Source organism: Hyperolius riggenbachi, chromosome 6 (assembly GCF_040937935.1).
Source record: "Hyperolius riggenbachi isolate aHypRig1 chromosome 6, aHypRig1.pri, whole genome shotgun sequence".
Classification (NCBI taxonomy): domain Eukaryota; kingdom Metazoa; phylum Chordata; class Amphibia; order Anura; family Hyperoliidae; genus Hyperolius; species Hyperolius riggenbachi.
This window is the reverse complement of record NC_090651.1, coordinates 303,992,806-304,015,093: the sequence shown is the minus strand read 5'-3', so window position 1 is coordinate 304,015,093 and position 22,288 is coordinate 303,992,806. Positions and strand designations below refer to the sequence as shown.

General features: G+C 44.2%; 2 protein-coding genes across 2 annotated transcripts; one reads left to right on the top strand and one right to left on the bottom strand.

Annotated features, from left to right (window-relative positions):
• Positions 1–534: 534 nt before the first annotated feature.
• Positions 535–6,444, top strand: NDUFA3 (NADH:ubiquinone oxidoreductase subunit A3; the record flags this gene model as incomplete). Its single annotated transcript, XM_068242209.1, has 3 exons — positions 535–616; positions 2,993–3,070; positions 6,157–6,444. Coding segments are annotated over 3 exons (252 nt in total), but the record flags the coding sequence as incomplete, so codon positions are not given.
• Positions 6,445–9,823: 3,379 nt separating this feature from the next.
• On the bottom strand, positions 9,824–22,188 carry TFPT (TCF3 fusion partner). Its single transcript, XM_068242930.1, has 6 exons — positions 22,043–22,188; positions 18,549–18,795; positions 14,278–14,348; positions 12,497–12,566; positions 10,216–10,458; positions 9,824–10,131 (listed from the first exon to the last, which is right to left on the bottom strand). The coding sequence occupies exons 2-6, from the start codon at positions 18,783–18,785 to the stop codon at positions 9,997–9,999; spliced, it is 756 nt and encodes a 251-aa protein (XP_068099031.1). The 5' UTR covers positions 18,786–18,795; positions 22,043–22,188; the 3' UTR covers positions 9,824–9,996.
• Between the last annotated feature and the right edge of the window lie 100 nt (positions 22,189–22,288).

Below are 22,288 nucleotides of genomic sequence, written 5' to 3'. Positions count from 1 at the left end.
CCTAATGTTATTTAAACAGTTATTGCGCACTTTCTGTGAATGCAGTAAACTTCACTTCACTTCTCAAATATCACTGTGTGTGTCTCCTATATGATATAATTAACTGACTTTTTTTTATTGTAATAATCAACGATTTATACAGGAATATCATGACGATTAACAAGGTTGCCTAAATTTTCGCATCCCACTGTATGTGGTCAGTAGAAGAACCAGGCACCTCTTGAAGAGCCTTGCAGTTCTTGAGTCTCGGGTTCAAACCTTTGCCAGGCCACTATCTGCAAGGAGTTGGAATGTTCTCCTTTCACAGGTTTTCTGTGACTACTGTCTCATCCTCCTACACCCTAAAAACAAACTGTTAGGTTAAATGGCTTCCCTAGAATATGGTAGGGACTATATATTGTAGACTCCATTTATTGATGTATATGTACAGTGTACCATTTTTTTTTAAAGGGCTACAGGTTTGCTTTAACACGGTGTAAAATTTTACAGAAAAACAAATTTCGTTGCATCGTGAATGTTTAACTTTTTCTTTTCTTTGCAGAAATTGGGGTGTTCTTGAGAAATGCCTGGCATAAAGAGCCAGTCATAGTTGTCTCTGTGGGCGTTGGAATTGTGGGTAAGGCTCTCTGTTTTTAGTTTGCAAATAATCTTTACTTTTTCTTGATATATTTTTATATGTGCCAATGGTTTGTAATGATAGCTGTACTGGACTGATATGCGCAAATGAACATTAGCTTTTGAATAGAGACAGAAAGGTAGGTTCTTTTTTTTATTTTACTTAAAGGGAACCAGAGACGAAGCACCCTCATGTATTTTACCATATATATCAATGGGAACATGACAGTAAACACTTACTCTGCTCTCTCTTTCACTCTTCTCTGCTAAAGCTGCCTGTTATCAGCCCTGATAAGAATCCCCGACTGAGCATTCAGTCTAGCTTTCGCCTGAATGATTATAGCTGAGTCAGTCTTCTGTGATGTCTTTTCAAGCCCAATCCTGCCCCCTTGTGGCTCTGCTTTGCTGCCATTTATCCTCGAAGCAGCAAAGCAGAGCCACAAGGGGGCAGGCTTGGGCTTGAAAAGACATCACAGAAGACTGACTCAGCTATAATCATTCAGGCGAAAGCTAGACTGAATGCTCAGTTGGGCATTCTTATCAGGGCTGATAACAGGCATATTTAGCAGCGAAGAATGAAACAGAGGTCAGGGTAGGTGTTTACTGTCATGTTCCCATTGATATATATGGTAAAATACATGAGGGTGCTTCGTCTCTGGTTCTCTTTAAAAATTCTGTTTTATTTAAAGGGTTACTTAAATGGGAAAAAAAGCAGTTCAACTTACCTGAGCTTCCTGCAGTCATCCTGTGACCATGCTATCCTTCTGCAACCCTCCAGTCATCAGTGGTGACCCCCTCAATGCTGGCTGGTTGTGGCCAGTTGGAGGTTACTGCACATGCGTTGCCCTGAGCCCACATGCACACTGATCATGCTCCCATTGCTGGGAGTGTTCTGCACATGTGCAGTAGCGATTTTTCCTGTAATGCGCAAAATGCTACTGTGCTCCGTATGTGCAATGAGAAGGCGCATGGCCGGCCAGCTTTGAGGGGTTCACTGCTGCTGGCCGGAGGGCATCGGAAGGACAGTGCGGGAAAGCAATGACTGCAGGGGGCTGCAACAAGTCCCAGGTAAGTTAAACTGCTTTTTTTTTTTTTTTTACTTTAAATTTCCTTTAAAGAGACTCTGGAGCGAGAATAAATCTCGCTTCAGAGCTCATAGTTAGCAGGGGCACGTGTGCCCCTGCTAAACCGCCGCTATAGCGCTGCTAAACGGGGGTCCCTTCACCCCCAAACCCCCCACTGCGACACGTGGTCGCTCCTGGAGGCAGGGCTGCAGCCCTGCCTCCAGTCACGTCTATCAGCGGCGCATCGCCGCCTCTCCCCCGCCCCTCTCAGTGAAGGAAGACTGAGAGGGGCGGGGGAGAAGCGGAGATGCGCGCTGACAGACGCGTGTGGGGCAAGGCTGCGGCGGTTAGCCCTGCCCCAACCAGGAAGCACTCCCCCGCTGCACCGAGGGGATTTGGGGGTGAAGGGACCCCTGTTTAGCGGCGCTATAGCCCCTGCTATCTATGAGGTGCCCCTGCTATCTATGAGGTCTGAAGCGAGATTTTTTTCTCGCTTCAGACTCTCTTTAAAGGGACCCTGAGCTGTGGGCTAAAATTAAAATTGGGATTTACCTGGGGCTTTCTCCAGCCCCCCTGAGCCTGCGAGGGGCGTCTACCTGCTGCTTCTCCTGGTCCCGCTGGTGGCTCCGGTAATTTAGCGACTTTAACTGAAGTCACCCATGCGTGGTCCCGCAGGGCACCCTGCACATCATCATGCCGGCTGCCGTAAGAGTAAGGCTAAACCGCGCATGCGCAGGACTCTTATCGCGGCCGGCGTGATGACGTGCAGGGAGTGCGCATGGGTGACTTCAGCCAAAGTTGCCGAATTACCGGAGAACCAGTTGAAGGAAGGCTGGTGGACTTTGTGGGCTTTGTGGGGCTGGAGGAAGCCCCAGATAAGTCCTGGTTTTCATTTTAACCCACAGCTCAGGGGCCCTACTCCCTTTAAAGAATAACTTTATGCTGCATAGAACTTCATGACTAAAATTGCCTATTTTTACAGTATTCATTTATAAATCCTTTAGTTAGCATTTGCCCATTGTAAAATCTTACCTTCACCCTGAAAAACATTCTTACATTTATCAGAGCTTTGTGTTGCTGGTAAGGAGACTGTCAGATCCGGCCCTGTGTCCCAACTGACCTGTCTACGCACATACTCAGTACAAAAAAGCCAGGGACACACAACCATTCAGTTGATGATGCAGGGACACTTGCATTTTATTGTATAGGATATATATATATATATATTTTTTTTTTTTTCTTTTCTTGGTCAATGGTTTTATGTTTCAGAGGTTTTTAACTGCTATAATAATGATTTGTTTGGTTTTACACAGCTATCATACTTCCCTTCGTAAGTCCTTATACAAAGTATACTTTAATGGCCAACAAGGCAGTGCCACATAATTATCCAGGTAAGGCTAGTAGACTGTGGGAGTGTCCATAAGTTTTGTTTGGGGTTGTTTCTATGTCGGATATAGAGAAAATAGACTTAGTGCTGATTAAACACTTCCGTATCAGCAGTTTCTGGCCCCTTAAGGACCAGAGACTGCTGATTTGAAAAAACGGTGTTTACCCACGTCCCGACGCTACCGCCGATCATGCTGCTCTCCCTTTGCTGTATCGCCCCTCGCTCTGTTGTCACTATGACAGTAGAGCTCCCTGAGCCGGTCAGGAGATTTCATTGGCTCCTGACCCTATGATCAATGTGAGCAAGTGGAATTGGCTCACAGTGATCATGGAGTTAGGAGCCAAAGAAATCTTCTCCTGACCGGCTCATGCAGCTCTGACGGCAGAGCCAGGGGGCTGCAGCGGCGAGAGAGCAATGCAATCGGTGGTAGTGGTGGGAGCGTGCAGTGGGGATGATTGTATTCTATACCCTGGCAGAGATAACAGGTGCCAAACGGTGTAGATTTCAACAGGGCCGACGCTACCATGTGGGCAAAGGAGGCACTTGCCCCTTGGCCCCAGCATCCCTCAACAGATGGGACTTCCAGCACCTGGAGGTGAGTGTTTGCCTGTCACAACAGCCTCCATAACGCTGCGGGGGGGGGGGGGGGGACGCTGCTGGGGAGGTGTTATTAGGGGCACATCTGACTACTATAGGGGGGTGAGTGTCAGGGGGGGCTCCATTGTAGCTAGTACCGGCCCTGATTTCAATCAGTCCAGATGGGGTTAAAACAGTGTTCTACCATATTCGTAATAGCTGGAAATGGCAAAATATATTGCATGGTCCAAGCTCTCAATATTTTTGCAATCAGGTATAGACATAAAGCTCCATCTACACGATACGATTCTTTGTATTGTTTTGCATTGGCAAATCGAATTGCATCGAATCCCGATCGGACATGTCGGATTTAAACGGATCGTAAATAGAATCGTATTCTAATCGTACAAAGAATCGTATCGTGTAGATTGGGCTTTAAAGTGATCCTGTAGTGAATGTGATATGGAGACATGTTTGTTTCCGTTACGCAATGTGTTACAACATATGCACAGATTGGTGTGGAAGGTAAGGGGTGGTAACCGCCGATTGATCCCGCTCTGCACGTTGAAGCTCCAGATTCCACGTGTTGCAGAGTGCCACAAGCTGTGACAGGCGAGTCCGTGCAAATTGAGAGTACGTACAAAAGCAAGGGGGGTATGATGACCGGGGTCACCTAATGCTGCAATCATAGGGGGAGGGGGTTAAAGGGCCATCTGCTATTAGATATGTGCAAAGGTGCACCTAATGCTGCTCTCTGGGGTGCGGGGATGACAAAAGGGCACCTAATGGTGCTTTATGGGGAAATGCTGCCTAATGTTATATTTTGGGGAAAATACTGGCAAATGTGTATTTTCGCAGTTAATGCTGCCCAGCCATGTGTTTTTGGGAGTTAACACAGCCAGATTTGTATTTTGGGGGAAATATTGTCAAATGATGGAAATTTTAGGGAGGAATACTGCCAAATCCATGTACTTTTGGAGAAAAATCTGCTAAATGAAGTGTATTTTGGAGGCAAAACACTGCTCAATTCAGTGTATACTTGGAGGCAATGCTTCTAAATTAGTATTATGTGTATTTTTTTTGTCAGGAAAATATGCCAAATTTTGGGGGAGGGGGGGGGGGGAATGCTGCTATGACGTTATACATATTTTTGGAGGTAAACACTGCCAAATGATGTAGTCTCAAAAAAATGTGGCCCATGAGGTTGAATAGCATTGGGCTTGATTAACACTGCTATTGCCTACTGAGCGCACCTTATGCTGCATACACACTTGAGATAAAAGTCTCTGGAAAAGGCAAGATCACAGACCAATTTTACCCGATTCCATGTAGTATGAGAGCCATACTCTACACAGTCTATTCTATGGAGCTGCACTCCCCATCAGATAAAATCTTTGCAAGATGCTGCACACAAAGATGCCCTTACACATTCAAAAGATCATTATCTGCAAAAGATCTCTTCCTGCAATAGATCCATTCCTGCAAAATGCATGCATAGTCTATGAGATCTGCAGATCCTCATACACACCTTGTTTAACAGACTTCATCTGCATATCTGGCAATCATCTGCAGATCTGAAAATCCATCCTGGTGGATCTGATCTGCAGATGATATGCAGATGATTGCCTGCTAAACAAGGTGTGTATGATGATCTGCAGATCTCATAGACTATGAATGCATTTTGAAGGAATGGATCTATTGCAGGAAGAGATCTTTTGCAGATAATGATCTTTTGAATGTGTACGGGCATCTTTGTGTGCAGCATCTTGCAAAGATTTTATCTGATGGGGAGTGCAGCTCCATAGAATAGACTGTGAAGGTATGGCTCTCATACTACATGGAATGGGGTATAATTGGTCTGTGATCTTGCCTTTTCCAGAGACTTTTATCTCAAGTGTGTATGCAGCATAAGAGGCTGCAGCGATGACGTCCGCCAGGAGAAAAGCGCACTATAAATGTTATTAGTCTTGATTGCAGGAGCTTTCTGCCCTTCCCCAACAGGAATAACTGATCATTTATGCCAGTGAAACACATTTTACATTGTTAGCAGAAGTGTGCAGTGCATTTCCTGTCTTAAAGAGGAACTCCAGTAAAAAATAATGTAATAAAAAAAAGTGCTTCATTTTTACAATAATGATGTATAAATGCTTTAGTCAGTGTTTGCCCATTGTAAAAATATTTCCTTTCCCTGATTTACATTCTGACATTAATCACATGGTGACATTTTTACTGCTGGAAGATGCTGCTGCTTGCTTTTTTTGTCAGTTGGAAACAGCTGTAAACTGTTTTTTCCCACAATGCAACAAGGCTCCCACAGTGTGATGTCAGAACCATGCTCCTGACAGCACACAGTGGGAGGGGTTTCACCACAATATCAGCCATACGGAGCCCCCTGATGAACGGTTTGTGAAAAAGTCAAAGATTTCTCATGGGAAAGGGGGTATCAGCTACTGACAGGGATGAAAGTCAATTCTTGGTTACGGTTTCTCTTTTAACATGCTCATGTTCCTGCAGTTCCAGTACGAGATGATGGCAATATGCCGGATGTTCCTAGCCACCCTCTGGAAAAGGTTGGACCTAACTTGGACTGGTTGAAGAATTTTTAAGTTGTGGAGAGCAGAACCCAGCGATGGCCATCACGTTACTGTTTCACAGCAGTTCCTTGGTTAACATTAAGTTATTCTTTTGAATTATTTCCCCAGAAGCTTGTAATATAAAATGCTGGCTAAAAGCTTCTTTGGGAGACTTTTGGTATTATCTTGTGATTTACATGCGAAATAAAAACTACTTTCCAAAATAGAAGCGAGTTGGAATGTTTCCTTTTTGATGTATGAAATATAATCTTATGAATTACAAGCAGTGCCCTACTTACAAACAGGTTAGGAGTTTGTAAGTTGAATTTCTTTGTAAGCAGGAATGAGCTCACGGCTGGGAGATGAGGGGTTACTTTCCCACAATGCCACCGGCTTCTATGCATATCACGTCTCGCACGTGGCCTATTGGACGCGTTGCAAGACTCATTAGCGCGCACTTCCTCCTTCAAGCCGTCCTATAGGCCGCGTGCAAGACGTGATACGCATAGAAGCTGGCGGCATTGTAGGAAAGTAACCCCTCGTCTCCCAGCCGCACACCTGAGGCAATCAAGCCTCATTTTGACGAATTTGAGTAGCTCACTACTTGTCAGCACTCGTGAGCTCATCCCTGAAGTTAAGCCATGTACTAAACATGGTGAAAAGTGGATAAATTATTTACTTTCGGAGAACTCTGGATTTGGAAATATAACAACCATTTTTTGGGGGTTATTTTCAATTTGAGGCTATGTTTAAAGAGACTCTGTAAATTCGAAAAGATCTCCTGGGGGGTACTCACCTCTGGTGGGGGAAGCCTCCGGATCCTAATGAGGCTTCCCACGCCGTCCTGCGTCCCACGGGGGTCTCGCTGCAGCCCTCTGAACAGCCGGCGACAGGCCTGACTGTAATTTCAATATTTACCTTTGCTGGCTCCAGCGGGGTCGCTGTGGCTGCTTTCAGCTCGGAAATACCCGATCTCCGTCGGGTCCGCTCTACTCCGCAGGCGCTGGAGACTTGCACCTGCGCAGTAGAGCGGACCCGACGGCGATCGGGTATTTCCGCCTACTTCGGAGCCGACAGCCGTCAGAGCGCCTGCGCAGGAGCCAGGAAGGTAAATATTACGTCACGGCTGCACGGAGGGCTGCAGCGAGACCCCCGTGGGACAAAGGACGGCGTGGGAAGCCTCATTAGGATCCGGAGGCTTCCCCCACCCGAGGGGAGTACCCCCCAGGGGACGTTTTGCCGTTACAGTTCCTCTTTAAAGTGGGACAATATGGAGAAATGTTAGTGAGGCACTGCAGTGATGTCTAAGTGACTTTAGTGTTGTGGTGTAACATGTTGCTTTATGGTAATGTACTGCTGCAGTGAATTATTGCTAAACACACACATTAACAGGTACAGGGAAGCATACTTTTCCTTGTCCGTATTCTTCACTGTATGAAGTAATGCGGCCCTAACGCGTGGTACGACTTTCTTGTTCCATTGCGTTGTGTTCCTGTTAAAGCAAGATGCAATGTCCTACTGTGAACTAAACCTCTAACTAGGTACAACAGTTTATACAATACTGTAACGTAACAACAAAAATAAGTATTAAAAAAAAAAAAGTACTATGTATTTTGTACATGGAGACAATTTTGTTTTTATGTATGAAACATTGTAACTAGAGTTGTTTGTAAGTAGTGGACAAAGGGGAATCTCAGAACACAGGAACCTGGATCCAAAAGATGTACTTGGGTGTAATTAGATTGATTGCACCAGACGCCCTTCTTTGCGTGAATAAATTGGTCAGGTCAGATTTGGCAGGTATGGATAGACCCGTGACGTTGAGGGTAGGAACCTTTCCATGTAGAGATTGTACTTGATGTAGTAATGTTTTGGTGGGAGATTGTGTCCAGCACCCTTGGAGTGGTAAACTTTCAGGCTAAGTTCACAGTGGGACGTTAAAGTCGCACGTTAAAACAGCATTTAACACAGAATAACTCACTGCAATGAAAAATCAATGCCCCGTTCACAGTGCACACGTTGCGTTGGTGTCTAAAGCTGCACGTTAAGTAAAAGTACTGCATGCAGTGCGTTATACACGTTATTCGCTGCGTTGGACTGTTTGCACATGCTCAGTAATGACTTGGAAACATACTTTTCATTGCCTGTATTTTTTACTGTATCTGCTGTATGCGACTGTAACGCTGCGTTGCGACTTTTTGGGCACGTTGCGTTGTAAGTTTGCGGTGCGACTTTAACGTGGCATCAAAACGCAACGTCCCACTGTGAATCTAGCCTCAGATTACAGTTTTTTTTTTTTTTTTTTATTGCAACACAAACTACTGTGTGCGGTTTATGCAATACAGTGCCCTTTTTGTACGTCTTAGGGTGAGGGACACAATCTACTCCCATAAGTCAACCATTTGGAACCAGTATGTGCATTGTATAATACTAATGATTTGCTGAGTAAGATGGTTCTTACACATGTGCATAGCTCCTTGACCTTAGTTCAGCCTGTTATTTTTATACATATGATGGGGGAGTGCATGAAATAGAAACCGTGACATTTGGGTGCCCAGGAAAAGCAGATAGTAGAAAATATGGGCGTGTGATCTATGACTGTAAAGCCTAGTTTAAAAAAAATAGAAATTGTTGGAATTGGGGTAGATTTTTTTTTTTTTAATTTTGATAGCTGTCCTGTGTCACCTATCTTTGAGGATTTCCATCATTTCCTGTCCAGACAGGAAGTGGTAAAATCTCTCCCATAGTAAGAGACAGCTAAAAAAATATTTTGTAGGGTAAGAAACAGTTAGAATCCCCTCATACTATTTATTGCTGTACTTCCCAGAACAACCACTAAAAATCACAATTGCAATTTACACCAAACAGTTTCAGCAGTTTTCGTGTGTTTTTTTTTTTTGTTTGTTTGTTTTTTAAGAAAAAATTGTAAGAAAATGGCATAACACCATGTTTGGTTTGTGCATTTCTTGTGCTCCCATTGGGTAAAAATTGAAAGGCATCAGTGAAAAAAGGGGGCTGAGATTACAATGATAATCACAGTGTTCTTGCAATTGGTAAAGTGCGGGTGAATCAGGCATGATCCAATTTTCACTTTCAAACACTGTCAGGCCCAAAAATCAGATGCTTGCCAAATAACAGGGAAGCCTCAGGATCATCCAGAGACTTCACGTGACCTCCTCGCCCCCACCGCCACTCCCCAGGACCCCCTGGAAGATCGGGATGGGGCTCATTTTAATGCATGAGCACAGCTTGCATAATAGTACAGAGCTGCTTTTGCACAAGTAGCTCCTGCTTATTACACAGGCATGGCCATACTTATGCAGGCGCAGTACAGCCGGACTCATATAGAGAAGCACAGCCTGGATCTAAAATCCGACAAGCTCTTGTCAAATTTCCTTCAGGGGTCCACGAGTGGCAACGGTGGTCCAGATGATGGCATGGGAAGCCTCCACAGGATCCAAAGGCTTCCTGTTTTTTGACCCAAGGCTGACCTTGGGTACACTTTAAAATCTTAAAGTTCCACTCAGTTCCCAGAGACAGGCAGAGGGGGTAATAAAACCCCAAACATTTCTTAGCCCTTTACAACAATCATGTTTCTGAAACTGGGGTTTAGGCAAATATTTTATCAAGGCAAGATCCTGTTTTTGTTCAATGTACTCATTATCTCCAAAAGGTATTTACAAAGTTAGTCTTTCAAAATAAAATAAATACAGTAAACGGTAGAAGTCTAATCGGCGTCCTGCAGACTCCATAACCTAAAAAGTCACATAGTCTTCCCAGATTAGTCAAAATCTGGGCATGGTCCAGGACTGGAGAATTTGGTGTACTGAAGAATCTTATCTCTTGGGCTGAGGGGACGCCAACTCAAATGGAGTTCCTCATCCCCGTCACACAAGTAGTCCTCCTCGATCTTCACCTGCAGGAGACCAAGGAAGAGCATGAGCTGGATATACACACTAGTGGTGGAGAAGAGACATCTGCTGATGCTGCTCTGTCTTACCTGAGCCAGGATTGGTTCAGTTGGAAGTAGGGATGGGCTAATTGTTTTCCCATGGTCTTTCTCCTCCTTGTGCTTTCTCCTCCTTTTGGCCGGTGGTCCTTCTGCATGAGATGGACTATCTGGACTAGCGGCTTCTAAACCAAGGGAGGGCACTGATAAACATTGTGCCAGGTCCTCATTTTCCGGGGGTTCATTTTCTGAGTTCACTGGGGTTGGTGTATTACAAGTGCGAGTTCCTTCATCCTGCAAAGATAATGAGATTATATATATATATCTATTATCCACAAACTGCTGTGATATATGAAGCATGTTACTTTCTACTACGGTATATTTCTCCATTCTTCAGAGTAAACCTATTCTGGCAGTAATATGGAGATATCATTGCTAACATAGACCTGGTTGCAGTTGTTGGTCTGATGTACAGTATAGATATCTTTTCCTGATCAGTAACTCTGAAACGGTCACCATGATAACCAGGAAGGCCGACAGCAATGGCAGCCTCCTTATTTCATTTAAAGTGTGATGAAACTCCATATTACCTGGAAAAAAAAAAATCATCCCACCCCATTCTATGCATATGTGTATGTACTCATTGTTAGATTGCAGTTCAATAAAACTTTTTGAAACAAAAAAAAAAAAAAACAAAAAAAATCATCCCATAAGAGCTTACCTATCCTGTTTTAGTGTTCACTGTCAGATTTAGGAGAAACATGGTATGAAAAAAAAAAAAAAAATATATATATATATTTAGTGTTTCTCTTTGCCGAAAGAAACATCACTCTCCCCCCCCCCCCCCCCCCTTTTTTTTTTCCCAATAAGATAATAGATTAAAAGAACAGATAGCACTTAATTTATCCACACCACAAAATAATCCAATTTGGGATCATATTTCCAGAAATTATGATCAGATCTATGAAAAAAGCCTGCCAAGTGAAACTATTATTTCTTTAAAGGAATCATCAGGCAACTAACCCATCCCTGCCACCCTCTCCCATCTCCTTACCCGAGGCTTCCTCCAGCCCCTTGCAGCAAACATGTCCCATGCCACAACTACACTCAGTCGCCAGCCCGGGGTCCCCACCAGTGCAGAGGCCGACCTCCTCTAATGCACCTGCGCCGCTGTTAATCCAGTCCACGTTATCCACGGTGTACTGTACGGGTGCAGTAGTTTGGCGCAATACAGTGCGGACAACGTGGGCTTGATCGAAAGCAGCGGTCGTGCAGTAAGGACAAAGGTTGGCCACTGCACCGGCTGGGACCCCTGGTCGGCGGGCGGGCGGAGTGGGACGTGTCGGCTGAAAGGAGCTGTAGGAAGTCCATGGCAAGTAGAGCGGGGTGGGGGGTGGGGAAAGGGTTGCTTGATGATTCCTTTAAGGAATGATTGAGAATGCGAGTGTTCATGATCAATTTGGTTCATCTGCTTGTTTGTTTTTGTGCAATTTGATCTAAATCTATTTAAAAATATGATTGTTCACTAAATATGTTAATGGCTACTGTTAGAGCAGGGCTTCCCAACCCTGTGAATGTTTGTCGTTTTCTGTAAGTACTAGGGGACAGGGTTGGGAAGTCCTGCTTTAAGGTGCCCATACACTCGTCAGATTGGCAGCAGACAGATAAGAAATGCATCTGATGATCTATCTGATGCGTTTTTAGAACATTTTTTACCAGGATAGAATTCCAATAGATTTCAGTTTGAAATCTGTTGAAATTCGATCTGATGGCATTTTTTTGCCATCAGATTTCCATTAAGGCCAATGCAAACTGATAAGCAATCTCATCAGATCGACCTAAATTTTCCACCCTGCTAGTTCGATGGAAATCGATCGAAATCGGCCGTCGATCGGTCGATTGGCCAACCGATTTGCGATCGATCGATCGATCGATCGCGATCGATCGGTCGGCCAGAAAATCGGCTGAGTGTATGGGCTGCTTTAGAGTACCCAGCCTCCCTAAGCTTGCCTCTAAGCAGCTTTACGGTTACTCCCTATTGCTTTCCCCACTTCAGGGAGTGTCCACAGCCGCCTCCTACTACTGGCTAAGCCCCAATAAGTGCATGTGACATCATCATGTGTGGGCCACGCCAAGGTTACCAGGCTGTTGGCACCAATAAAAGGGGCAGTAGCAGTGTTATGCGGGGTGACAGGTCAAGGCAAGAACAAGACTTCAGTCTGGCAACTACTGTGGCATTGACAGTGCAGGGTGGCAGGAAGAGGTAGTAGAAAAACTGACAAGGAAAAGAGACCGTAGTTTAGCTTTATATTCTGCATTATTAACACTTTACCTCCAGCATGAAGGTGAGCTGGCTTTTCCTATAATCATCTCCATAGGCATCTAAAATCTTCATCAGACATCTATGACAAAAAAAAATAAAAATAATGTAAGTTAAAATTTTGCTATTTGATAAGTCGATGGGGACTGAGCCAATCAAATGCAGGTTCTGAAGTTTTCGATTGGCTAAATTCTGAGCTGTAAACAATTCACATTAAATTTGCATGAAAATCAGAATTAATGAGTCATTGACAAATCATTTAGGGCCCTTTTCCACCTGCAGTCGCTAGCGTTCACGCTGAACGTTAGCGATTGCTGAATCGCAAAACCGGCGATTCCGACGTTCGCGGGTGCGATTTTGCTATGCCATGCACTGCATAGCAAAATCGCGGCAAATATCGCTCCGCCGCGCGTTCGCGTTCCCGTCAAAAGCGAATCGCGGTAGTGGAAATTACCTACCGCGATTCCTATGTTAAAAAGCAAACCGTAGCGATTGTAAAATCGCTAGCGGTTTACGTTTTTGCGATTCAGCCAGCGCAAACGCGCTGGTGGAAAAGGGCCCTAACAGTCTCCAGTGAGCACAATATTGGCTTCTCATGTCAAAAAGATCTTTAGGGCTTTAGTGCACCCTCCCTTCCTTCCCCAGTCCTGTCACTAGAAATGTAGGTCCTCTGTATCTATAGCAGATATTGTGCAGCAAAGCATGGGCAGAGAAAGGACTGTGAGGCCTGGAACCCACCAGGAATTGCTGCAGAGCTTAAAAATATCACCACATCGATTCCTAGTGCGATTGCACTTGCAATTCCCCAACACTTTGAAGTGCTGTACAGTAAACTGTACAGCGCTTCCAATTAGCAATTCGCATGTTTTTTTGTGGGTTTTTTTTTTAAACAAAACTTTATTGTACTTACCAACTGCTGTCCAAAGCTCTGGCCCCTAAAGGAAGAGGTCATAGGTGCTTCTCTAAGACCAATCAAAAAAGCGCCTGAAAAGTGATTTTGCAGCGCTTATATACTTAGCATGGAGCGCTCAAAATGCTACATGTCCTGCCATTACCCCTAATCCCAATCGCACTAGTGGTTTCCCCACCATACACTCTCATTGGCAAAGCATTTTTTTGGGGGGGGGGGGGGGGGGGGGGGAAATCGCCAGCAATTGTAGGCAATCCCAAGACGCTGCTAAAATTGCCCTAGTGGGTTCCAGCCGATATTCTCAATCATGTCCGCTGTTGGTATGAGCTGTGTGTAGTGACCGTTCTGAAGGCCATTTTTACACAACAAGCATCTGTGTTGACAATGCACTGACTGTCATCTCCCCAAAAATATGGATTTTTGGAGGGGCGAGGGGGGGGGGGGGGGGTGGGGCTCAGTGTTTGTTATAATAAATATGATAGCAAAAGATGATAGGACCAGTTCACCCATTCTTTGATAAAACAGATTTCTGATGAGATTTGAAGTTGGCCATTCATAGTTTGCCTGAGATCATTCATTTACGAACCTACCTGAAGTCCATGTACCTTTTCTAAGCTGCTTGATCTGCAGTTTGTCAAAAATAGGGCTGGGTATAGGTAAAAAATACAGACTATATCAAAGGGCTGATCTGTGGTTTTGTACTGCTAAATAGGGATAGTCAATGATATGCAAATAATTTTAAGCTGATGAAGAACTATACAAACGTACATGCACAAATACACATAAAAAAAAAAACCGCATTGCAGTGTGAACTAAGTTATAGACTATATTATAGAGCTGGTTTACAGAACTATTCTTTGGAAATAGATGTGCGTTTACCAACCTCCTTTCATGCTTCAGCCTTCTTGTTATTTTCTGCACCTGATGAAGTCTGTTGAGTATCCTCTCATTGACCTGAAATGATAAATACATTGAAGTGTTTAGTATTACTTTAGGTTCTACATAAGGAACCAGTGACAGCCGAGTGGCCACATATGACTGTCCAGGGGATGGTAATGTTCAGCTGCACAAGCTCAGACATTACCTGTATGCATACCTATGAATCTGCCGCTGGGAGATTTGGGTGCAGGATAAAGCCGATATATGGCTTACCCTGCCTGTCCAGACCATCCATCCATTCCCATCATGTCCAGTCAGTCCCATCTATCCAGAATATCCCTCCCATTCCTGTCCTATCCAGTCCTTCCCGTCCAGTCCTGTTAGTTTCATTAGTCAGTCCTGTTTTGTACTCCTTCCCTATTGTGGCAAGGTATCCCTTCTGTTCTTCTCATCTCTGGTGGGGTAGTCCTAAAGGCTAGTACACACTAGCAATTTTGATTGACCAATGATTGCTCAATTTTACCACCTCCATGTAGTATGACCATTTACCTATATAATCTGCATAGAATTGAAAATCTGTTTGGCCCTCATACTACATGGAGGTGGTAAAATTGAGCAATCATTGGTCAATCAGAATTGCTAGTGTGTACTAGCCTTTAGGGTCATGACCTGGCAAGCACCAGGCAGCAAAGTAGTCCGGGGTGACAGCCCATCATCCCTTGCCGGGTGCGCTGGTGAAGATCCATGCTCGCTTCACTCCACGCCCTAGAACTGCCCGTATCTGTCACTAGTGCGGAGATCCATAGAACCCTGATACCAACTATCACTGGCTTCAATGCTTTGGAGTCACTGACCCAAGAAAAATACATAAAGGTGAATCCAAAACACCTGATCTGCATGTCTGTTCCAGATCAGTGGCAAGTTTTGAAGTCAGAGTATGATTATTATTATTATTGCCCATCTTAAAGGGAACCTAAACTAAAAAGGATATGGATTTTTCCTTTTAAAATAATACCAGTTGCCTGAATTGCCTGCTAATCCTGTGTCTCTAATACTTTTAGCCACAGCCCCTGAACAAGCATGCAGATCAGGTGCTCTGACTGAAGTCAGACTGGATTAGCTGCATGCTTGTTTCAGGGTGTGATTCAGCCACTATTGCAGTCACAGAGATCAGCTGGACTGCCAGGCAACTGGTATTGTTTACAGGAAACATCCATATCACTCTTAGGCCTAGGGCACACCAGAGGAGTTTTTCTGAGCGTTTTGAGTTTTTAAATCTGCTGCTAATGTTATCCTATGTGTCTGTGCACACTGGAGCAATGAGGTTTGTAAAAAGCCCCATAGCGTTACATTGGGAAGAGCTTTTAGAGGTTTCAAAAGCTCTTCCCAATGTAATGCTATGGGTTTTTTTTACAAAACCTCATTGTTCCAGTGTGCACAGACACATAGGATAACATTAGCAGCAGATTTAAAAACTCAAAACGCTCAGAAAAACTCCTCTGGTGTGCCCCAGGCCTCAGTTAAGGTTTTGTTTTGTTTTGCTTTGGCAATGCTAAATGTATTTGGTCCTGCCAATAAAGCTTTTTTGGATTTGGATTTGGTTCCCTTTAAAGAGAGTCTGAAGCGAGAATAAATCTCGCTTCAGACCTCATAGATAGCAGGGGCGTGATGGGACCCGTGTTTAGCGGCGCGACAGCGGTGGTTTAGCAGGGGCACACATGCCCCTGCTAACTATGAGCTCTGAAGCGAGATTTATTCTCGCTTCAGAGTCTTTAAGTCAAAAATAAAATCCATGGATAAATAACATGTCCATATACAGCACTTTGTATTCACTAGTTAACCAATACTTTAATAAATACTTTATATTACAAGTCAACTACCTACCTGTTATTCAGATTATAGAAACCTATCCTACATCCTGCTGAGGAAAAAGGGAAAAAGTGGTCTTGACAAACTGATGTTAGGACTACAATATAAAAGCATACCCGAGCAGAGGCAAAGCTGCCTAAGGTAAGCACAGATGTATATTCATACTGGATACACATACCTCTGCGCGTTGTCCGATCCCCCCCCCCCCCCCCCCCCCTCAGAAAGGGAGAGACAAGCTTGCAGTGATGTTTCCTCCTGTCACCCTCCCATTCCTCACACCATCCACATGCCAAAAGTGGAAGTATAAAAAAATAAATAATCAGTTTAACTTACCTGGAGTCATCCTGTGCCTGCGCTGTCCTACCGAGACCCTCCGGCCATGCACCTCCTCGCCCCGTCCCCATGCACAGCAGCATTCTGCGCTTGTGCAGGACGTGAAAATTGCTACTATGTCAGAACGCTCCCATCCATGGTAGCGTGATCAGGGTGCGCTTGGCTCAGGGCCTCGCATGCGCAGTAGGCTCCGACTGGCCATCTTTGAGGGGGTCGCCGCTGCTCGCTGGAGGGTCTCGGATGGATGGCGCAGGCACAGGATGACTCCAGGGGGCTGCAAGAAGCCCCAGGTAAGTTAAACTGATTTTTTTTTTGGGGGGGGGGGGGGCTTTAGTAACCCCAATGTAGTCAGGGGGCACTTGTACAAATTCCTGATTTCCAGCTGAAGGAATCAGGATTTGTTTCATCCACGGAAAATCCAAACTTTGTTTATGGCTGCATCAACTGGTATCATTGATCATCATGCAATCATAGATCCAATTGCAGCAAAAATATCTGATTGAGAGTCGATCAGATTGTTGCCCCACTAGCTTTGTAATGTTCAATTTGGTACAAAATGATGTGGACTATTGCACTCCTCGCCCATTTACTTGGCAAAAATTTAATGTTGCACCACATCATGCTGTCAACTGATCTGAATGGTCCAAAATCACTAAATAATAGAATAAAAGTAATGAGATCGGCCAGAGAATTTAACACTAGTATGGCCAAAGGAATTTAAAGCGGTATCGTCACCATAAAAAATCAAATTTCAACAGCAACTGGTCTGAGTGTATTAAGTGATAAAGATGCTAATCCTCCATTCAAAACTTTTTCTGCTGTTATGATTTGGAGTTATCACATACTTAAGGAACACTGGCTCTTTAGTAGTCGTGCCAAAGAACTGCATGCTGGGGGTTCTTTTTATCTATAATCTATTCCTCCTCTTCCATTTATTTCCCTGTCAGCTTCTTATCTGAAACCTAATCCCCTACTCACTTGTGTTTACAAGCAAGGCTGAGGCGACTCAGCGATTGGAGGAGACAAGAAAAAAAGTAAAGGGCAGAATTCACATCACGAGTTAGGGCCCTTTTCCACTATGAAATGCGATCGCGATTGCGATCGTGATTCCAATCGCGATCGCAATCGCATTTCAATTTCCACCATGCGATTGCGATTGCGATTGAGCTACTATATTCATTATAGTCCAGCTCAATCGCATACAAAACGCGGCAGGACGACGATTGCGCTTTGACCAAAATCGCATCGCAATCGGATCGCACTAATGGAAATTGCTGCTGCAGTTTCCATTAGTTTAATGTACCTTGCGATTTGCGATCAGAAGCAAATCGCAAATCGCAGGCTAGTGGAAAAAGGCCCTTAGCCTTAAAGAGACACTGAAGCGGAAAAAAAAATTATGACATTATGATTTGTATGTGTAGTACAGCTAAGAAATAAAACATTAAGATCAGATACATCAGTCTAATTGTTTCCAGTACAGGAAGATTTAAGAAACTCCAGTTGTTATCTCTATGCAAACAAGACATTAAGCTCAACGACTTTCAAAGTCGTGGAGAGGGCTGTTTTCTGACTTTTATTATCTCAACTGTTAGCTAATTTTTTACTTTTTATCTGCCAGAGGAGAGGTCATTAGTTCACAGACTGCTCTGAAAGAATCATTTTGAATGCTGAGTGTTGTGTAATCTGCACATATTAGAGAATGATGCAATGTTAGAAAAAACACTATATACCTGAAAATAAAAATATGAGAATATTTTCTTTGCTGCTAATCTTCTAGTAATTATTCATAGTACACAACCAATTCATTATATCATATATTTTTTTTCGCTTCAGTGTCTCTTTAACTGTGGGCAAAAGACATGGCCCACACCAGGAACAGAATTCTCGTAATTTACTATATAACATTCACTGAAATAAAAACGTGGACAGTATAATACATGTGTTATGTAAGTAGGTCAAGTATTTATCTACTTATATATGTGATTTTTTTTCCCCTGGCATAGTATGGCTGATCCTACTGCTTTAAGGCACAGAGTTATGATAAATGTATCTATGTATCTCCCTTCCACATACCTGTTCTATTTCTTTACACCGCCGGTTAAGTGCCATGAACTTCCTCTTATTGAGTTCTCTCATTCGTCGCTGAGCTTCTTCCTCTTCCTCATCTTGTAGGATTTCTCCAGCAAGTCCACCATCAACGAACTCCACCTCTGTTTCTAACTCGCTCTCCAAGATGTTCCCACCAAAGAGTGGAGGTAGAGCGAGCTCAGAGCCAGGTGGCACAGAAAACTCCTCAAAGCTCACAGCCATGGCAGAAGCCCTGTTCAACAAAACATGTCAATCAAGTCAGTTATCGCTACACAATGTTGTTACAGGATCTTAATATTCCATAGTACACCGAGATGCCGCTGAGGCGCAGTAATGCATCGTGGAAAAATAGGAGCTGGAGGTTGCAGATAAAGCTTGTGCAAATGCTCAGTAAGTGTGGTCATCAGGGATTGTTTCTGGGGCCAGCTTAAAGGATAACTGAAGTGAGAGGTATATGGAGGCTGCCATATTTATTTCCTTTTAAATACCAGTTGCCTGGCAGCCCTGCTGATCTATTTGGCTGCACTAGTCCCTGAATCACACCAGAAACAAGCATGCAGCTAATCTTGTCAGATCTGACAATAATGTCAGAAACACCTGATCTGCTGCATGCTTGTTCAGGGTCTATGGCTAAAAGTAATAGAGGCAGAGGATCAGCAGGATAGCCAGGCAACTGGTATTGGAAATAAATATGGCAGCCTCCATATCCTCTTGGTTTTGTTGTCATTAAGGCTGGTTTCACAGTGGGACATTACAGGCGCACGTTAGTGCAGCCTGTAACGCACCCCACCGCACAGCAATGAAAAATCAATGGGCTGTTCACAGTGCTCACGTTGCGTTACATCGTAACGCTGCGCCACCAGACAACGTACTGCATGCAGTACTTTCTAAGCGGCTGAGCCGCGTTAGACTTCTTGCACATGCTCAGTACGGGTATTTTTTTTTTATTTTGGGGGCGGAGAGGAGGCGGGGAGAGGCCGCTACGTAGCCAGGCACATGGCTACTTAATATTCACTGCACTTGCAGTGTTTTCTTTTTGGAGCGGCCGCTGATTGGCTGGCGGGACCACGTGATGCGGAGAGCTCCGCTCACGTGTTCTCCGCAGTGCCTCCGACAGAGCAGGCGCACCAAGAGCTGCTTGTAACGCGGCTCTTGTTAGCGTCCTGCTCCAACACCACCAGGCGTTGCGTTAGGGGCACGTTATGCGACCTTAACGTCCCCTCTAACGCAACGTCCTGGTGTGAAACCAGCCTTAAAGAAAACCTGACTCAAATAAGGCTACCTAAGGTAAGCAAAGAGATATGTTCATGCTGGATCCACATACCGGTACCTCTGTGCATTGTCTCTTCTCCTCCTCCTCCTCCTCACCTGGTCTCTATAACTGCTCCTTGAAAAATCTGACTTTCAGCAGGGTTGTTGCAATATTCCCTCCTATCATCCTCCCATCCCCACCTACTCCCAACCCCATTAAAGCCCCTTATGGGATGGGAATAATGAGAAGAACTGACAACACACAGTTATGTGGATCCAGCATGAACATACGCCTCTGCTTCCCTTAGGTACCTTTGACTCAGGTCAGGTATACTTTAAAAGCAGACCTAAACTCCTGCACAGGAAAGATGAAAAACACAAAGAAATCTACCCTGTGTGTGGTTATAGAGAACAACCTATCTAATTCTCTCTTCTCAACAAGTAATGAGCCAGTGTAATTTGAGCTGTCTGCTGACTCTGCCAAGGTGTGAGCTAATATGTAAACACAGGAGGTTAACCCTTTCAATGTGTTCAGGAGAGAGAGCCAAGGCAGCACTGTCTGAGCTGAAAAGCTTTTACTGCACATGAGCCGCTAAACAACCTGAGGGTCAGAGGTTGCTGACACTGTAGATGGGGCTACTAACGGGCTGAATTACGAGCAGCTGGAGCACATCGGAGGGAAACAGAGACTGCAGTAACCATGTCAGGACATATATATCGGCTCAGTTTGACATATCTTTTGCCTCAGTATTCCTTTAAGCGCTGGAGAAAAGCATGGAAGGGGTTACAATTAAAAGGAACCCAGAGCTGAGATGGGCTACATCGCCTCCCATATTTATTTCCTTTTGAACAATACCAGTTGCCGGGCAGTCCTGCTGATAATTCTGGCATCGGTAGCATCTGATCACACACCTGAAACAAGCATGCAGCTAATCTTGTCAGATTTTTCAGTCAGCTGGATAGCATACTGGTAAGGCTGCTGCTTTTGATTTGGGAATTGAGCCTATTATTATTATTATTATTATTGACAAGGGTTAGAATCTCAGATTTTCCTTGTTTAGTAAGCCAGCACCTATTCAGTAAGGAGATCTTAGGCAAGTCTCCTGCTGCTGCCTCTAGAGTGTACTCTAGTGGCTGCAACTCTGGTGCCTTTAGTGTGCCAGGAGAAAAGCTCATTATAAATGCTCTGTGTCTTGTCTTTCTTGTTCAGGGTCTAATGCTGAAAGTATTAGGCCACATACACACATCAGACCATAGTCTTTTGAAAATGTAAGATCACAGACCAATCTTACCACCCTTCCTGTAGTATAAGAGCCATACTTTACACAGTCTTTTCTATGGAGCTGAACTCCACATCAGAAAAAAATCTTTGCAAGATGCTGAACACACAGATCCTGTACAGACACAAAAGATCAGTATCTGCAAAAGATCTGTTCCTGCCAGAAATCCATTCCTGCAAATTGCAATGATAGTCTATGAGATCTGCAGATCATCATACACACGATTTAACTGACATTCATCTGCAGATCCGCAGATCTGAAAATCCATCCTGGTGGATCTGATCTGCAGATGAATGTCAGTTAAATCATGTGTGTATGATGATCTGCAGATCTCATAGACTATCATTGCAATTTGCAGGAATGGATTTCTGGCAGGAACAGATCTTTTGCAGATACTGATCTTTTGTGTCTGTACAGGATCTGTGTGTTCAGCATCTTGCAAAGATTTTTTTCTGATGGGGAGTTCAGGTCCATAGAAAAGACTGTGTAGAGTATGGCTCTTATACTACAGGAAGGGTGGTAAGATTGGTCTGTGATCTTTCATTTTCAAAAGACTATGGTCTGATGTGTGTATGTGGCCTTAGAGGCAGAGGATCAGCAGAACAACCAAGCAAGCAATCAGCATTCTTTAAAAGGAAATAAAGCCTTGTACACTGTTAATTATGATTGGCCAATCACTGACCAATCTTACCACCTCCATGAGGTATGAGGATTTACCTACACAATCTACTCACAGTATTCAGTATCTATTGACACTTATACTACCTCGAGGTGGTAAAGTTGGTCAGTGATTGGCCAAACATAAATTAAAGTGTGTACCAGGCTAGTCAGACCCTCACCTCGGTTTCCCTTGCTGCAGTCACAGATAGGACTGTATTGCTTTACATACGACTAGCGAGCAGCCACATGGTGCGGCGATCCCCCCCGCTCCTGCTGCTTAGTACTTACCTCACTGCAGATACTGCCCAGTAAGAGGGGAATCCTGTCCTGAGCTGTGCAGCAATACGCGGAGCTCAGTTCCCAGCTACACATCAGTAAGCTGCCTTCCTCCACACACGGCCGACCCAATCACATCCTGTTCAGCGTAATAAAAGTTTGTCTCAATAAAGTTGAAAAATAAAACTGAAAAGAAAAAAAATATCTCCCTGGACCAATCAGGAAAGGCTCGGAGGAACCTCAGTCTCACGTTATTTG

What these genes read in the sequence shown, in the direction of transcription:
- TFPT (XM_068242930.1), bottom strand. Translation starts at nt 18,785, where the DNA reads ATGGCTGTGAGCTTTGAGGAGTTTTCTGTGCCACCTGGCTCTGAGCTC. An exon ending in AGGCTGAAGCATGAAAGGAG is followed by an intron (nt 12,567 to 14,277) that starts GTTGGTAAACGC and finishes TTTTTGTCATAG; the next exon opens with ATGTCTGATGAAGATTTTAG. An exon ending in AGCTCACCTTCATGCTGGAG is followed by an intron (nt 10,459 to 12,496) that starts GTAAAGTGTTAA and finishes TTATCTTTGCAG; the next exon opens with GATGAAGGAACTCGCACTTG.